Genomic DNA, 18,652 nt, shown 5'->3' on the forward strand with positions numbered 1-18,652 from the left:
GTAAAGGTAAATGTAAAAATTGGCTATTAAATCCATAGGTAAATATCTTTAATACAAACTACCCACCAAGTTTGTATGCACGACCTTCTCAGTTCAAATCATACTTAAGTTTCAACACTTTATCCGCAGGGTGCTACTTCTCGGTATTTGGCTCTTCAGCGTGTTATTCTGCGCCATGCCCCTCTTCGGGGTGGGACAGTATGCCCTCCAGTACCCAGGTTCCTGGTGCTTCGTCAACATCCACGTCTGCGAGGAGACGCCCTTGCACCATCGCATCTACACCAACATCTTCGGCTGCTTCACTCTCATCAGCCTGATAGTGATGGTAGTGTGCAACGTTGTCGTGATAAGTAAGTCTCCAGAAACTGACAGGTTTCCTTGATAAGGGATACAGTAAACACGGGCTTCTAAAATTAGCATTTAGAGCAGCCATAAGCACAAAATGTCAGATAACATATAACAAAATATGAGAACCAGCAAGAACATGAATTGTTAATCACTAATGCTTATCCAGATGGCCAACTTAGGTATGCAAGTGCAAATGTAATGATCAGCACAATCACCGTAAGATACGACGATTAGCCAGGATTACACGCATATTGTATTAATAATTTACACATATGTATTGATAATTTTCAATATGAATACATATTGTTTTGCTACGTTGGAAAATAGCTCAAACATGGCAAAACTACAAGATGAAACCCTGATAGGACAATTGTTATGAGCGAAAATAAACATAAAGAAAGTTGGGTCAATAAGAAACATTACTGTAAAATCACAAAAAACTGAGAAACCCTACTGAACAGGAGCTAGTCTGAAAGGCTTATGAAATAAAATCACTTCAGTCTGACCGTCCTATACAGCATGTTAGTTCTTTTTTGGTAGTGATCTCATAACTTTAGTTTCAAGTTTTATGTTGAGTTTTTACCAACCTCCTCTATATGTGTTTTATTTGAGCTATGTCATGCACAGTTGCACATTCTATGGCAAATATCTAGGGAAAACAGACGAGTTTTCTAATGCATGAATCATCTCTGGACTGTGACTAAGTCAGTGATCATGAAACGCCATCCAGTCTTGACTTTCTGAGAGCAATTTTAACGTTAACAGCCAATTCACTAATCATTTTCAGCTGCTGTACAGACCTAGATGGACTAATACGATAAGTGTTGTTGTAGGGATAAAATAAGAACGAAAAGCTGAACATGACGCTAATGCAATGGTCCTAATCTTTATACAGTTGTCTTACTGGAGAAGACGGTTTCTCGCAAAGGCAACTTATGTGAAGGTAAGGACCACGAGAGCGTCCCTAAAGGGGTCTTCAAAAGGGGATTTTTTCCCTTCAGGGGCTAAAGGGGCCGTCTTTTGTCTGAGAGGGCATCAAAAGTTAGTTCTATTTTACTGGAGCCTTATTCTCGTCCACCTTACTAGTTGAATGAAGGTCAAATTAACAGTCAAGAGATCCTTTATGTCACCTGTTCTTCAAAACTGATTAGGTGAACTTCCTGTAGGACTCCACAGTGACCCTCTGAAGACATAAGACGTCCCCATAGGATTTCATTTGAACCCTACGCTTCCTCTTAAGGTGTCTGCATGATTGATGTGCTTTTTTTTTAATGTATACAGATGGCTTTGGTCTGCTGATAGCTTAAGTCGTTCTGTGTAGTTTGAGTGTGCTAATCTATTTTAGTTTCGCTTTATCTATTTTTAGCTAATTTTAATCTACTGTTGTTTTTCATGTACTTTTAAAATACTTTCCTACTAGCATGGGATATATAATAAACAATAAAATTTCTTCTCAATAAACATCGGTATTGTAGCCTAATATTTCACAATCTTGTTCTCTCTTCCATTTTTTATTGAATAAATAACCTAAACTTTTATCGTATCATTGTTCTACAGCACCTGGTATCCAGTAGGATGATTACTATTATCATATTGCACAATGATTAAAACAGCAAAATAAAATAAGATTACAATCGGCTTCTAAAATCTCAAAAAAAGTCAAAATTCCCTTTGTATATACGGTGAAAGGACTTCACCAAGAGTGTGGTGTCAGCATGTCCAAGAGTGTGTAAACGTGTACATTTGTTTGGTTTTTGGAAAGTGGAAATATCATATATATTAGCTAAATTATCTGTGCTATTTTTGCTCGCTATTTGTGTACAGCTTCAAATTAGTATTTGACAGAGTCCATGACTTGAAATGAGCTTGTATACAGACATGATTATTCTTAATATACGCACATATATCATCAATCATTATATATATATATTATATATATATATATTTACATATATACATAATTGTATAAATATTTCATACATATACACATACATATCATACAACTATAATAACCTCATACAGCCATTCTTATTCATTCATAGACACATATAAGTGCTCTATAAATCACACTGCATACAAACAAAGGCTGCTATATTTCCGACCATACAAACACATTCCTCATACTAACAAGAGAGAGAGACAAGCACTCGCTCACACAACTTCCTCCGCCAACTTCTACCTCACCCGAACGTCGCAACTCGAGTGAACGATAACTCAGAAATGTCTATTATTCCCTCCCCCAGCCACTCTTCTGTGTCTCCGTCTGTGTCGACACCGCTGCACGGGAACCAAATTCTCGGGTCCCCAGAGGAATTCCAAGCACCGGGAACTCGAGATGCAAATGGTTCTCCTGCTGCTGGTCATCACGATCGTGTTCCTCATTTCATGGTCTCCGATAGATGTGAGTATGACGTTTGTCTGTCTCTTGAAATTTTTTTTTTAAATAAAAAAATAATATATTTTTTTTTTTACTTTACGTTCCTCATACCGGAATACTAATCCTTGTTTTGTGCATTGGTCCTTGTTTTGCTCACTGATCCTGGTTTTGTACAATGATCCTTGTTTTGCTCACTGACCCTGGTTTTACACAACGATCCTGGTTTTGTATAATGAGCCTGGTTTTGCTCACTGATCCTGTTTTGTACAACGACCCTTGTTTTGCTCACAGATCCTGGTTTTGTACAATGATCCTGGTTTTGTACAATGATCCTCGTTTTGCTCACTGATCCTGGTTTTGTACAATGATCCTTGTTTTGCTCACTGATCCTGGTTTTGTACAATGATCCTCGTTTTGCTCACTGATCCTGGTTTTGTACAATGATCCTTGTTTTGCTCACTGATCCTGGTTTTGTACAATGATCCTCGTTTTGCTCACTGATCCTGGTTTTGTACAATGATCCTCGTTTTGCTCACTGATCCTGGTTTTGTACAATGATCCTTGTTTTGCTCACTGATCCTGGTTTTGTACAATGATCCTCGTATTGCTCACTGATCCTGGTTAGTACAATGATCCTTGTTTTGTACTACACTGGATCTGGTTTTCTGCCCTGATCTTGGTTTTGTACATTGATCCCGATTTTGTACATTAATCCTTGTTTTGTACATTGATCTTGTTTTGTTCGCGAACGCAAGATGGCAATTTTTAATCAAAAGTAGAAAAATATTTATAATAATTTTCTCATTATTCCTCTTTCAATTAAATTTCATTAATTCAGAGCCAAGATGAGAGAAGTCTGAAATTTTCCTTAAACGTTTTGTCTCGTTACTTTGTGAAAATCAACTGATAGCGCCATTAAAATGTGAAATGCAATTTGTCTTTCATGTAACTTGGTATTAAAATTCTGTAAAGTCCAAATTCTCATTCAGTTTTGGCTTTGAGGGCCGATTTAACAGGTATGTAGGCAGGGCACAGGAACCTAGATAAAATAGTGTGGAAAAATTTGACCTGCAACTAACTACTCTAAGAAGAAAGTCCAACCAGTTTCCCAGAATTCACATTAAACACTCCGTGCTCCCTCGTTATAAATTATTTTTGCACCTTATTTTCAATGAAAAAAATACAGTGGCAGAAATGAAGTTAGACTAAACACAAACAGGAGGGGAGAGGGGTGGAAAGGTGCGGGGGATAGGGGGGGGGGGGGGGGGGGGGGGGGGGGGGGGTGGGGGGGGGGGGGGGAGGGGGGGGATGGGGAGCTGACGAAGTGGGGCTTTCGGTTGAAGGAAGAGCCAGAGCTTCCTCCTGAAAGACAAAACGCTGAAGTAGTCAAAGAAAACGGATGAAAGAAGAGATTTCTAAAGCTTGAGTATTCAGATATCACACGCAATTATATTTTCCACGGTTAACGTCTTGAGTGACAGTGAGGTACTATATATCAGAATACACGACAATATCCACATGTTTTCAGTACAAACGACAGTTAAATTCCATGATTAAATAACGACACTCTAATACAAGTCACTGCCATTTCACATACGATTTCTCCCAAAAATGTCGAACATAACAGCTTAGCCTCACTGTCTTATTAATTATGAAAAATCTATTTACATGAAACCAATATCACGATAAGGAGTAACTTTATCAACAAAATGCCTTCATGAACTACCTATTTACAACACCCTGATATGGAGTAGGTCTGTGCCAAATGTAATCCTATAAACTGGTTCCTGATATTCAAGTAATCATATTAGGACATGTATAACTCTTCTGTCAAAGAAACTACTAACATTTCAAACGATCTTAAAATACAGAAGCTGAGACTTATTCCCATATTTTGCTTGCAATTGACGCACCAGCTTCCTCCAACTTCTAAACAACCTCACCCATATTTCTATATTTTGTTTAGATTTCGGAACAGATGTTGTTCACAGTTTGCATTAGCCGAAACTCGACCTTAGAGCAGAACACCGATTCTTGTTTAACTAACGAGCTGATGACGATTTTCATCTAGAAAATAATATTGTTACTTTACATAGTTTTAGTTTTATTTATACATATAAATACATATATATACATATATCATATACATATATATATATTATAATTTATATATATATATATATATATATTACATATATACACACTTTTTTGTTTATACAAATTTAAAAGAGATGCGCTAGAAGGACAGGCTTGTGGTTAGAAGCAAATCGGTAGGGATGTGGTTGCTACCCTTATGCCCTCATCGTTGGCCCCAGCTAACACTTGTACCCATTTAAAGCTGGGTCAGCTGGTGAAAGGCTAATTAAACCCAGTTTTCTACCTCTGATCTACTACATTCAATAGATATACAGATAAAAAAAAATTTGGCAAAATGAAAAACATCTAATATAAAACGAAGACCACGTCCCATACAATCCCTATAAAGGACCCGCTTAAAATTCTTCGAAACACATGAACATCATTAACATTTCTGCAGAGATTTCCAAGATGCCAACTTTCATCTCACGCCATTTTAAACCTTCTGTCCTTCGCAGATGAGGCTTTTCTTGAACCAGATCTGGCCTCACAGTACAAGAGAAGATCATCTGAAAGACCTCATTGCCGTCCGACTGACATCTATCAATCAGATTATCGATCCTTGGGCTTACATCATCTGCAGGAAAGTAAGTAGCGTTTCATTTCACTCGTTAGTTTCATCATTTTCAGTTAGTATTTTATAACATTTGATGAGCTTAATAGCAGACGGTGCTCACGACGCATTCTTATATATATATATATATATATCTATATATATATATATATATATATTATAATAGATATATATATATATACATATTATATAATATCTATATATATATTATAATTCTATATAGTATATATATAATAAAGTTACTTTCACTTTACATAAAAGCAAGCCATACTCACGGTGATTAATAATTCTTTGAATTTAATTTCTTATGAACTTCTTATCCCTTTTACGTTAACGCATTTTGTTTTTTACATAAGTTCCGAATAGGATACAGGTATTACTACCAGCAATCATTTTTGTGTGTGTGCGTGTGCGTGTGTGTACGTGTGTGTGTGTGTAGAGAAATAAGGGTTGTTCAAAACTGTTCCAATGTATATCTTTACCCTCATAGTCTTTATGCCATAATTTTAGAAGGCAAAATTCCCACCAAAAAAATTTTCTTTGAAATTGTATATGTAAAACTCCGAGATCCTTTGAATACAAAACTCTATAGATGCAGTGACGTTAATCTTCAATAATAGATTGCTCATTGAGATTAGAATATTAAAGGTTTACTTTGCCAACCATGAATAAAAAAAATGAAGCAAAATAGAGGAGGAAAGTGTCGATGCTGTTAAAAAAAGAAAAAAAAAACATCAACCCGGATAACAGGAAACAGATCATTCCATTGACATATGACAATTGGAGTCGTGCTTCCCTTGTATTTAATTAAAGCAACATAGTGATATAGCACTAATAATTCATGTATTAATTAAGGGAGATTCTGGCTACAACTTCCTTCGTGGATGAAACATCTTAAAATGGATTCATCATTTTATTATTGTTGAATAATTCGAGACAACTTATATTAGTTCTTATGACACACAAAACACACATAGTATACATACACACACACACTCACGCTATATATATATATAATATATATATATATATATATATATATATATATATAGTGTGTGAGTGTGTGTGTGTGTATGTATACTATACACACACACACTACACTATTATATATATACTATATATATATATATATATATATATATATATATATATATATATATGCTTAAAAAATCACAGTAGATGCACGTGACTTCATTAAAAAAGCGAATACCACAGGAAAATGATAGTCAGAAATCCAAGCACTTTCGTCTTTACTAAGACATTGTCAAGGAGCTCCTTGACAATGTCTTAGTAAAGACGAAAGCGCTTGGATTTCTGACTATCATTTTCCTGTGGTATTCGCTTATTATATATATATATATATATATATATATATATAATATATATATATATATATATATATATATATACGTGTGTATTTCTATACACAAGTTTGTGAGTACATTAAAATTTTTATGCTTCTATTAAACGAAACTTTAAAAAATAATGACGTCTCCTCTAAGGTCTTCACCACGCGTGTATGGCGTTGGCTAAGGAAGCCCCTTTTGGGACGGTCCTGGCTATTACGGCGGGAGAGCTCAAGCCTGGCTAATCTCGGCTCCAGGAGGAAAATCTCGAGAACGCTGACTCCCGGGGAAAAGAAGATTGAATACAAGTCACCCTTTCACGGTGAGCAACTCCAATCTCTCGTACTTTCTGCATATTTTCTTCTTTCAGGCGAGTTTGATGAACACGACAATCTCATTAAAATCTGCTCACATTTTCTGTTAGATTTTTATTCGATACGTTTATATTATATGTTATATTATATCATATTTAAATGTGTTTTATTTTCATTAGTTTCACGTTTCATCCTTCACTGACATCTATCTGTTTTTTAAAATGATATTAATGAAATGTTATAGTATGTAGATATATATAATCAAAGCTGTCAAAAACATACCTCTAAATCAGTAAATACTAAGTTTGCCTTTGCGAGTATTTATGCGTTCCTACATTCGAATATTGACAAATATTGCGCAAGTTTACATTTTCTATAATGTGCTTGTTTTGACTCCCTATCCCGGTCATGAAGTGACGAATGGAAACTTTCCTTTCCCTAACTGCCTGAGTCTTCCACCGACATTTATTCTAATTTACTGTGCTTACATTCCCCACCTTCCATCCATTCTGTAACAAGCCAGGTGCCGCAGCCTCTGGTATTCGAGCTTGCAGAAGCCAAAATATTTCCAGTAATTAGCATCACCGTCAGTCTTTTAGATCTGTGTTTTTAAACCACAAGTTTATAGCCCTAATGAAGAGGATTTGTTTATATGTGAGGGAATTTTAATTTCTCTTATGAGAGAGAGAAAAAAAATGCAACACTGATAACTACAATATCCGTGACGTCATTGTAATGGATCAGATCACTCTTAACAATCTGCTGGGTTTCGGGCCTTAATACACCCGATAACTATAAGCACCAGACTCCTGAAGTCTTTCATGATTTTCTAAGCACTTATTTTTATGATGAGATTCTTACCCTGAAGCATGCTCTGAATAGCCCTGATGTTTCCTACCACCATGTATAACATCAAAGCTGTTACCCATCCAAGCACTGAACAGACAGACCAGAAGCTGCTCAAAATCAATACATCACTCGCATCAAACCTTACTATGTCGAGTCTCCTTTAAACCCGCAGGCGAAGACATACGGGAAATAAGCGGAGGCGTGGTCATCATGGATGAGACCAACCGGCGACGCCCCCCTCCCCGGTGCAGCCCGTGGCTTCCCAAGTGCGAGAACTCGAAGTCAAGGACATCGTCGAGATCTTCCGCGACTCCGGCACGGGATCGAACAACACGCCCTCCACCTTCTGCAGCGACTCCGGCAACGGGAACAACAACAATGCCAACAGTAATCACCTTTACCAAGGTATTGTCATTTGTAAGTCATTTACTGTTTAGGCAATGCTTGCAGACGGGCGCGCGCAAATGTGACAAACAGATATAAATAAAATCAACGATCGAACATAAAGCAGAAAACACCACTAAAACCTAAAACAACCTTCTCCTCCCACAGACGCCATGGACGTCACAAAACTCGGGGTCGTGCCCATACCCGTCTTCATGAGCCAGCAGTACCGTGTAGGACCTCCTTCCGAAAAACACAACAACCGCCGAGTGCGCAGGATATGTTCTTCCGCATCCGCCCGCTCGGCTTCCAACAGGCACAAGGATTCTTTGAACAATCCAAATGGTTTGTAAAAGGATGATTTTAATTCATAATATATATATATATATATATATATATATATATATATAATATATATATATATATATATTATATATATATTACGTGTGTGTGAATGCGTTTCATTTTCCGCAAGAAACCTTCAGATTTCTTGGCCCTGGCTGTACTGGTCACGTCGGATTTAACTTGCATTTTGTTCATTTGGTGATTTGGTTATAAACTGTGTACATTATTTTTATTATGCATCGTTCACAATGTTCTACATTTGCTCTCGATTACTAACTTCTCATTTTTCCTCTACCTTGCTAAATTAATGGGTGAAAAAGAATAATCCGAAAGTTTTTCTAAATGCATATTCTTCTCAGGGTTGCTTGCCACACTCTCGTGTGTATGGTTATCGTCAAATTTATATTTTTAATATATTTTAGCTTATCATAATACTCGGTTTCTTACATAGCCATAAGGAAACAAGACTAAAACAGTAAATTATTGATATTAAGTTTCAGAAGCTTTACAGTAAAAATACAGAGTATCTGAAATTATGAAAATAAAGTTTTTGTCGCAACAACAAACTCTCTCGATACATGAAAAGTGACCCTCAAATACCACTGCCATTAGAATTCTTTGGACATGAAAAAACTATTCAATCATCAACCCTTCGGATCTATTGCAAGTTTTAATTAGCGCCTAATCAATCACATTATTCGTTGTTTGGGTCTTCAGTGAGCCTTTGCCTTTCACTGACAAAATCTTCCTTACCAGGCATGGACGTTACCCTTACACCAAACATCCATTTTCAGTCTGGCTTAAGTGTACAGATTTCACTGTGAAGTTTTTAAAGTGTTGTAAGCTTATCGGTTACATTTTCTCGTGGGGGATAAGAGGGCCGCTCAAGTTGCAAGACAAATCAAGTACTGGGCTCTTAGGAGGAATTACCACTGCTTACAGAGATCTTAAGTGGCATCAGATGGTTGAGATTCGTCTCGCATTTACTGATAGCGCTGAATCCTATTCCGACATCTGGTCCATGCTCCACATAAAAGCTAGGTCTCTCTCTCTCTCTTCTCTCTCTCTCTCGTCTCTTCTCTCTCTATATATCTATATATATAATATATATATATATATATATATATATATATATATATATATATAATATATATAGGAATACTTATCACATCACCGTGATTCATATAAATCATTCGAGCTTCAAATGTCCTTTAATATCTAATTCGCTCTACCTCGGAATTGATATATTTTCATATATGTACCGAGGGGGAATTTTTTAGTTGATAATAATTTCGTCCCCCCATGGGATCGAGCCACCGTCCAGTTGGACGGGGAACGAAATCAGGAACGGACAGTGACGCTACCGATAGCTATCGGTAGCGTCACTGTCCGTTGATGATTTCGCTCCCCGTCCAACTGGACGGTGGCTCGATCCCATGGGGGGACGAAATTATTATCAAACTAAAAAATTCGTTCCCCTCGGTACATATATGAAAATATATCAATTCCGAGGTAGAGCGAATTAGATATTAAAGGACATTTGTAGCTCGAATGATATATATATATATATATATATATATATATATATATATATATATATATATATTTATTTATTTCACACGAATACACATACTACATGCGCAGGCATACTCAATCGCACAACCAAGCCCAGTTACATTATCACTCTTTGCTCTGCTTCGAGTATTATTACATAATTAATTAACTATGTTTATGCATTACTCATTTGCCCACACTTTCCCCGCTCCAACAGGTGGCATCCAGAACGGTCTCTCTCCCGAAGAAATCAGCGGTCGAAGACACTCCTGGTGCTGTCCTCAGGACGCCCTTTTGGCAAAACACTACCGGACTCAGAGCACGCAGACCTTTAAGGGCGACAACTCCTTCCTGAACGGCCCACCACCCAAAGACCTCCTGAACGGCCGCGTCGCCCTGAGACCGGAGATCATCCTGACGGGAGAGAACTGCAGCAGCCGCGTGATCAGCCCGAACCCGTACGGGACCTGTAACAACGACAGTTTCTACACGCCGCCAGACAACTACAACTGGAGCCATCGCTGCGACTACGAGAGCAGCGACCAGTTCACCTCACAGTTCCAGAGCGATTCGCTTCCAGACCCCGACGACGACCCCGTGTTCGTGGTCGCCTCCACTTCGGCCAGGTTGAAGGGCAAGGTCGGTGAGCCTGAGAGAGAAAACGTCACGATATTCAATTTTAACATTCACACGAGCACGCCCATCCACAGAACCCTAGACAGTTAGTAGGTTCGTCGCCGGTGGCCTTTCTCTCTCTTGTACCTTACGGGCTGCAAAACTATCAGTTTTATAAGGTGGGCGTTTGCAAGGAGATAAAGGAACGCCGTTTTTGAAAAGTTAGTGTCTACATTGATTAAAAGTGAGGAAAGGTGAACGAACCTTGAGCAGTGTTTATTTCTAAACTAACAGAAAAATCGGCGGTAAATAATTTTACAAGTGGCCGCGTCTGACGAGAAACGAGACTCGTTGAACGGAGAAAAAATAATCCTTTTCGAGGCTTTTTCTTTTTATAACTGAAAGAGTGGTTTATTTTTCCTTTCACTGCAGCTTTGTAAAGATATTATATAGTCTTGAATTTTGATACGTTCAAGCCAAATTTATGGTGCTTTAAAACGAAAATATACCTAATGGATTTACATATATTATTTCAGTGTCGCTGTATTGTGATAAACATTGTATAACTTACTGTTAGGTTAGTACTGACAATCATGTCTTGTGAATATGCCCACAGTTACTCCAAGGATATCTGACTATTTTTCACTACAAATAACTATAAATTTATCAGCATTTTAAAGCATATATTATATAAATGAAGATGGAAAATACTTATTTCAGTAAAGCAAAGGGAAAACAGAAGTGTTATATTATAGGTAATCTACCCACCCTTTTCAAACAATTCTTTGAAGAGGTGTAGAGACAACCCGAAATATAAAGCTGTTCTGCTCTACCTTTTTTTTATTCATATAAACATGTTCCTTCTTCAGTGTACCTGTTTTTACAATTTTTGACAAATTAATATACATATATATATACATGAAAGTAATGTGAAATTACTGTACATATATAACTAGTATATCAAAATATATACATTTCTACTTGTGTGTGAATCCATTCACACATATATTTGCTATTACTACTAATGTAATCATAGCCACATACATAAATCTGTCGGGTAATCATTCTGTAGTAATTTAAGAATCAATTATGAATATTCTTATGCGTACAAATGACTATCGTAAGTAAAGGCAAAGATTGTTCTAGTGACATACACCTGGCGACAAACACGTTCATATCACGCCAGTTTATGAAGGTGAATCTTTGCTAGGGAGTTCATTATAACCATGCATTTGGTTGTAATGCTATTATCTAATCCCTTTTCTAGTTATTCTAGTTATCCGCGGGCTTTTCGTTCTCCTAGTCGCAGTCTAAAACCCTCGTATTACAGAAGTTGGCAACTGTTTCTTTCCCACTAATACTGAACGTTACTTTCTGGTCTGGGCTAGATAAAGGAACTTGGGCTGCCAGTTTCCAGTGGGCCCTTACTTCTGATATTATACATTCTGCATGGAACTAAGCGACATGTCACACACACAGAAAATGCTGTCATTTCATATCAGATCATAGCTTAATCAGCGCGTAAGTGTAGTGAATATCGGTAGCTGTTTTGTATGACCTGATCTAATTAACTGATGCTTTGTCATATTAAGTACGTAAATATGTGGGTTTATAAATGATTTAACTGCTAAACAGGTATACACATTTTAATACATAATTTTGCACATTCTGAGACGAATGCAAAGTTGTGAGCATTTATGTTCAGTAATGTGTATGCGTGTTGTATATGGTGGTATCTATATTATTTTTAAATATACATTATATATATATATATATATATATATATATATATAGATATATAATATATATATTGTCACGCTATCTAGTCATTGTAATTTGTAACGAAGATTCGAGAGTCGAAAACGTATACTCTGTAAAGGCTCTATATTTGTTGTGCCATTTCCATATTTGTATCGGTGTTTTATATATTCTGTGCCATGTCTTCACGTGTGTCCGTCCGCCAGAATGGTGCACTAGGATAATGTTCCCATTTTTATGTTCACAGCTTCAGGCGAGTTTCGAAAAAACCCATCGCCAGAAAAATGTTTTCTGAGATCTTTCAGCACCTTACAGGGAAGCATAATTGCACACGATAGCAACTAAATTTTTCTCTTGACGAAAACTTTATTAGTCACGTGTTTTTTTTTTTTATCTGGGTGCCGTAACACAAGCCTAATTACTTCAGCTACGTCATCAATATTTGCTACTTTTACCTGCAAGATGATGAAAGATGACAGAACAAATGCTCGTCCTAACACAAGTTTTTAATCGTCTTTTATTTTTCTTTTAGATGACGTCTTCACGTCATTAAAAACTCGCTAGTAGTGATTCACTTTATTTTTCTTTCTTGTCTTGTATTCACTGGAGATCTTCCAATCTTATGTTGCTTCTTATCAAAGCATTTACCACTATTATGATTCATTTTTGGTGTATACATATAGTACAAACGAAAGGTAATTTTAAGGTTGAATGGAAAATATCAACAAAGCAGAAAAATTTTTTTCATCGCATTTGAAGAATTCCTTTGACAAAATAAGATCGCCAAGAATTTACTGGAATGAGAATTAGCATAGTTTCCTCGGGACTTTTATTTTCTTTGTGAAAATACTTAAAGATATTTATCGTTTGAGACATCTACGATGAGTTCTTGAAAATGAAAGATATTCTTCCTAGGCTTTTTTTTTTCTTTTAACCAGGTATAAAGTTAGCTTTTCCAGTTAAACGCCTCCCATGGTTCTATCACTGCCATTTTGGAACTGCAAAAGTTTATATATTGATAAGATTTGGATTTATTATTTTTTTCTTTTTTAATTAAAGAAAACCCCGAACGACCATTACAATTTTTTTTGAAGTTACTGCGGCTTTCCTATACGCGTTGTCACACGAGATGTTTTCCGGAATAACTTAATATTTTTCAGACAAACTTTATTCCACGTTCCGAAAACTGATGGTAAAACAAATCCAGCATGTTGTTGCTACGTGACGCCACATGAACGACCGTGAGAAATGTAAATTTTGCCGTTGGTGCTGGCTCCTACAGTACCGTGTTTGTCACAGGAATGCTAAGGAGATGCACTTTAAGGGGTACTTTGTAAAATGGATACTTTGTCAAAGCTTAAGGAAAAAAACTCACCATAATGTAAATAAGAGTCTGAATTACCTTCTGAGTTGTTCGTAAAGTCAAGATTTCTGCCCCAATCTTCAGTCTTTAACCTGAAAACTGAAAATATTTCAGGTAACTTAACCTTTGGTCATACTTAAAATATTACATTGATCAGCTAAAAGCGTTATTTTTCTAACATCAAAGCAGTTTTATCGGTGTTTATCACCAGAACACCGCTGGGCGTAAAATGAGGTTTATCCATAAACTTAGGTTGTGCAATGGCTAGGATTTGAAAATCTAAGTCATAGAATTTTTCCGAGTTGGTATTTTGTCATTTTTCATAAATATCTGTCAAATGTCAGTACGTCTAGGTCAGTGCCATGCTTTGTTGTTTGTTTGTCATTGCGTTCAAAGTTTATGTACATTGTTTTCATGGCAGAAAGTCGTGAAACACTTTATATATATATTAGATATAAGATCTATGTATATATATGTATCACTTTATATATATATATATATATATATATATATATATATAATATATATATATATATATATATCATATTCCTTATATTTAGTCTACTCATTTCGTATCTGTAAATACCTGTACATAGACAAATACTATGATAATATGTCATAGCATATTATATAACAATTGTATGTACATTTATGTACACTATTTCGTTGTATGTCTGGAGATACAAATATATTCCAATGAGTGTCGCAATGGTTTCATTTCAGATCCTTCTTTAACGTAGAGTTAAGACAGTAGAAAACTTATTAGTTGTTGAGCTAATTACTAAAGTTCTAAGTTAGCCGATTACACTACTATGGGAAGAAAAGAAGCTAATTGAAATTCTGCGAGAATTTTAATCTTAGTCTCACAAGCCGTACAAACACACAGACACACACACCCATTGGAAAGAAAGAGTAGCGTAGCTTGGTCAGTCGAGCGCAATAAAAAAAAATAGCCTACAACAAAAAGAATTGGATATCGATTCCCCATGAGTGGGGAAAGGGCTCAAATAGCTTCAAAGTGGATGATTAGTAAGACATTTTAAAGCGTTCTCGTGTCTCATGAGGGTCAGGTGAAGGTTTTTCGGGAATGGGATGATTTGCATCGAGTGCTCTTCTCCCAGAGAATTTTTTTTTTTTTTTTTTTTTTTTTTTTTTTTTTTTTTTTTTTTTTTTTTTTTTAACCAAACGGTGACGATGGGGAGTGGGAAGATCCGGGCGACTGCCCACGTAAACAATAGTTCCAAAAGGCCTTCAGAGTTGGAATATCTTGAATAAACACGACGTGAAATAATACTGGATAAATATCGAAATGAGTTAAATTAGGAGAAATAGAAATTAGATAAATTAGGCCAAAAGACAGGAAAGAAACTGACGTCAATAACATGTACGTAAAGGAAGAACGAAAAAATGTGTAGAAATAAACAATGATTCAATACGCCACACAACGGTGAGCAACCCAGAACTAAAAGTGAAAAATAAAAATGACACACAAGAGTTATGAATGCGAGGTTACCAATTACGCCGGGGCAAGTCCGCAGGCAAGAATGGGATTTACCAAATGGTTACTCCCTACTATGTTATACTGAAACTTGCAGCAGATGCTCTAGGGTGTAGGGGGGAGAAGTAATTTAACAAAGGGTTGCTCTCTTAACTACTTAGTCCTTTTCCTCGTCTCTGACACTTCGGCAAAATGATATTCTTTGCCTTCACCAAAGCGGCCCTTCAAGACATTCCTGATAATAAATTCAAACTTCTGACAGCCTTGGGAATTCCATCAAATTCAACCTCTCTCACAGTTCTACTCATATATTGTTTGTTTGTTTGTTTGTTGGTGTTTGTATGGTGTTTGTACGTTGAATGGAACCAGTGGTTATTTAGCAACGGGATCAACGGCTTTACGTGACTTCCGAACCAAGATGGAATGAGATAAGGTGAGTTACCGCGCATGGTGCCGGGAGCTCAGCTGTGCTCTGTGACGTCACCTGGAGACTCCTGAGTGTATATGTGACGCTGTCCTGCAGCTATAATCTGGACCATCAGCCTTATTGTTCATGTCTCTTTTTGGATTCCTAACACTGCAGTTAAGAAAGTAGGCAAATATTAATGTCTTTATGCCTATATTTCCATAATTACAAATACATATAATAGGGAATATAATATCAATGGAAATAAAAATTTACGCATGATATAAGCTTTATTACTAACATTTCATTGGAAATCTTATTGCAATTAGCTCTCTCTCTCTCTCGTTTCAATCAAGCGATTTTTCAAGATTACTGAACAATTTGTTTTCATCTCATTATAGCTTTTCTATGGGATTTCTGCATTCTGTCTCTCATTTCAATCAAATAAATTTTCAATAATACTGAACATTATTTTTTATCTTTTTCACACCTTTGCTACGAAATTGTTCATTCTTAGAGTTTAATATTTTTATTCTAAAATGAAGCCTACATCTATAAAAATGTTCATGACCTCCGGAACATCAATATTGGCGGCCTTGAATATATCAGTAAGATTTGAAACTGCTCCGACTCCTGGATTTAGAGAATCACCATGGAAAATTTTGAATAAATCTTCCATTTCTTATAGATTTTCTCTAAAATGATTAGGCGGCCTATATAATACCTTTCTCTTTACAAATGATATCCAGTCCTCGTCTGTTTCATCTACATCAGCTGAGCCTAATGTTGTAAACTTATTTCTAAATTTAAACACTACGAACCCTCCCAAATAACTTAAGGACTCATTTCCTATCAGTGCTTCAGGTTCTATCTCTATTAAATTTTCTACTTGATCTTCCTCAGTCTCAGTCTCATTGTTAACAGGTAGAAGGTGCTTCATGAGACACGCAGATACATATCTCGGAATCTAGATCATTGGGAGCAACATTTGAGCTTTTAGATGGACTACTTACATTTAAGCACTCTGTAGTGACACAAGATGTAGCTTCATCATTACAAACATTAAGACCCTGATTGGTTAAACTATTGTCTCTACCCACAATGAATAACCGTAGTCTATATTTAAATTCCAAAGGTGACGGATGACCATGACAATGACCAATTTGCCGTATGAAAGAAAAGAGATGTTCGACTTTGTCTTGACATAGCCGAATTGTCAACAAGCACTCTAATCCATATAGTTCATGCAACATGTTATACAATCCTTTTACTGGTATAGATGAAATGATAACGCCGTTATGGAACGGAGACATTTTGCCTTTCACTTTAGCATTACGAGCAAAATCAATCACTTGATCAAGTATTTCGACTTGACGTGGACTGTTCGAGAAAGCATCTCTGCCCTTCTTTACCATATCATATTCCATGCACAGGTTCATCAAGTCAAATCCCTTTTGGTGAAAATATAAACGCACATTCTTCAGTAATTTGTATATATATATATATATATATATATATATATATATATATATATATATATATATATACATACATACATTTTTCGTAGTTTATCCGTATTTCGAAGCAACCAAATCTTTTTAATATAATTTAAAGCTCAAGAAATAGTATTTAAGCACACGAAAACATTTTTGCAAAATTCTCTCTCTCTCTCTCCATCCGATCTTCAGAGACATTCTTCCGATCGTGGCTAAAGAGTTACTTGCATGAGAAATATAATTGATATAGTCATATAATCTCTTAATTTTCTTAGTGAACCTATTCATATACAGTTCGCTTAGTTGACCAAAATGCTACATGAAACATACATATGCCTAGTAAACCAAGCTAAAGTGACGAGATATTAGTGACAGGCTTACCTGAAGCAACAGTAATATTATTATAAAGATTTTGTGTCGGTATGGCATCTTCTTTTAGATTTCGGGCGGTCTTAGGGCAGTAATTGAGCAATTCGTGCCTAAGGTTTCTGGCAAAATCATTGGGTTGGAAATGTGAGGAACAAATTTGTGCAGTTTTGGCATTGATGCCATCACTTCTTTTGCATATATCCACCCACTTCTTACTTACATAGTTTTTAATCTTTTGGGAAACGGTAAAATCTCATTTTTTCACTTCCATCAGTTCTATCGGTCTTATAAGAATTGGAACACCCAAATATGACACATATTATTATGATGAATCTGTCGCAAATGAAAACATAAACATCTGTGAAAAAACACGGGATATTTCCCGCCTATGTGTCGCCTGGCTGAGCTCTCAAGTCTCCAGGTGACGTCATGCGCATGAGCGTTGAAAACGGGACCTCTAGGTAACTCACCTTATCTTATTCCATCTTGTTCCGAACCACGTCGAGAGTGACTTCCATCACCAGAAATACAGATCTCTAACCCCTCAATGGAATGCCCGAGAATCGAACTCGCATCCACCTAGGTGGTAGGTCAAGACCATACCGTCACGCCACTAAGGCGGTTTTCAACTCATATAGGACCTGGTTCTGCTGTCAAGGATGCTTCCAAACTCGTGTTCAGTAGATGGACGTCTTGTTAGAAACCACATTTATTTCTCTTCTGGATACCTCTGCTAGATACAAGTAGGACATGGCTTCTTTGGAAGTCGTCCTGACAACTGGTGCCTTCAACTTTATAGCAAAGTTAAGGAAAAGGAAACCGCATCTTCTTCGAGAAGTTCTGCAGCACGGAGGCTTTCGCGCGTGTGTTGGGGCCGCCTGTTCTCATGATGGTCCTAGAATCGGCAGGAGTGTTGTGGA

General features: G+C 36.5%; 1 protein-coding gene and 1 long non-coding RNA gene across 2 annotated transcripts in view; one reads left to right on the forward strand and one right to left on the reverse strand.

The window, feature by feature from the left end:
- The window catches only part of LOC135208152 (uncharacterized), a 110,427-nt gene extending 96,021 nt beyond the window's left edge, over window positions 1-14,406 (forward strand). Inside the window, exons 6-13 of the mRNA XM_064240293.1 lie at window positions 130-350; window positions 1,244-1,291; window positions 2,592-2,749; window positions 5,320-5,448; window positions 6,938-7,103; window positions 8,164-8,361; window positions 8,497-8,673; window positions 10,445-14,406. Coding sequence (XP_064096363.1) covers window positions 130-350; window positions 1,244-1,291; window positions 2,592-2,749; window positions 5,320-5,448; window positions 6,938-7,103; window positions 8,164-8,361; window positions 8,497-8,673; window positions 10,445-10,953 — 1,606 coding nt within the window. The 3' untranslated portion in view covers window positions 10,954-14,406. The remainder of the gene's footprint in view (window positions 1-129; window positions 351-1,243; window positions 1,292-2,591; window positions 2,750-5,319; window positions 5,449-6,937; window positions 7,104-8,163; window positions 8,362-8,496; window positions 8,674-10,444) is intronic.
- Window positions 1-18,652, reverse strand: part of LOC135208541 (uncharacterized) — a 462,510-nt gene that overhangs the window by 387,381 nt on the left and 56,477 nt on the right. The window lies entirely within an intron of this gene.

The sequence above is a fragment of the Macrobrachium nipponense genome, chromosome 35 (genome assembly GCF_015104395.2).
Source record: "Macrobrachium nipponense isolate FS-2020 chromosome 35, ASM1510439v2, whole genome shotgun sequence".
NCBI classification, from domain to species: domain Eukaryota; kingdom Metazoa; phylum Arthropoda; class Malacostraca; order Decapoda; family Palaemonidae; genus Macrobrachium; species Macrobrachium nipponense.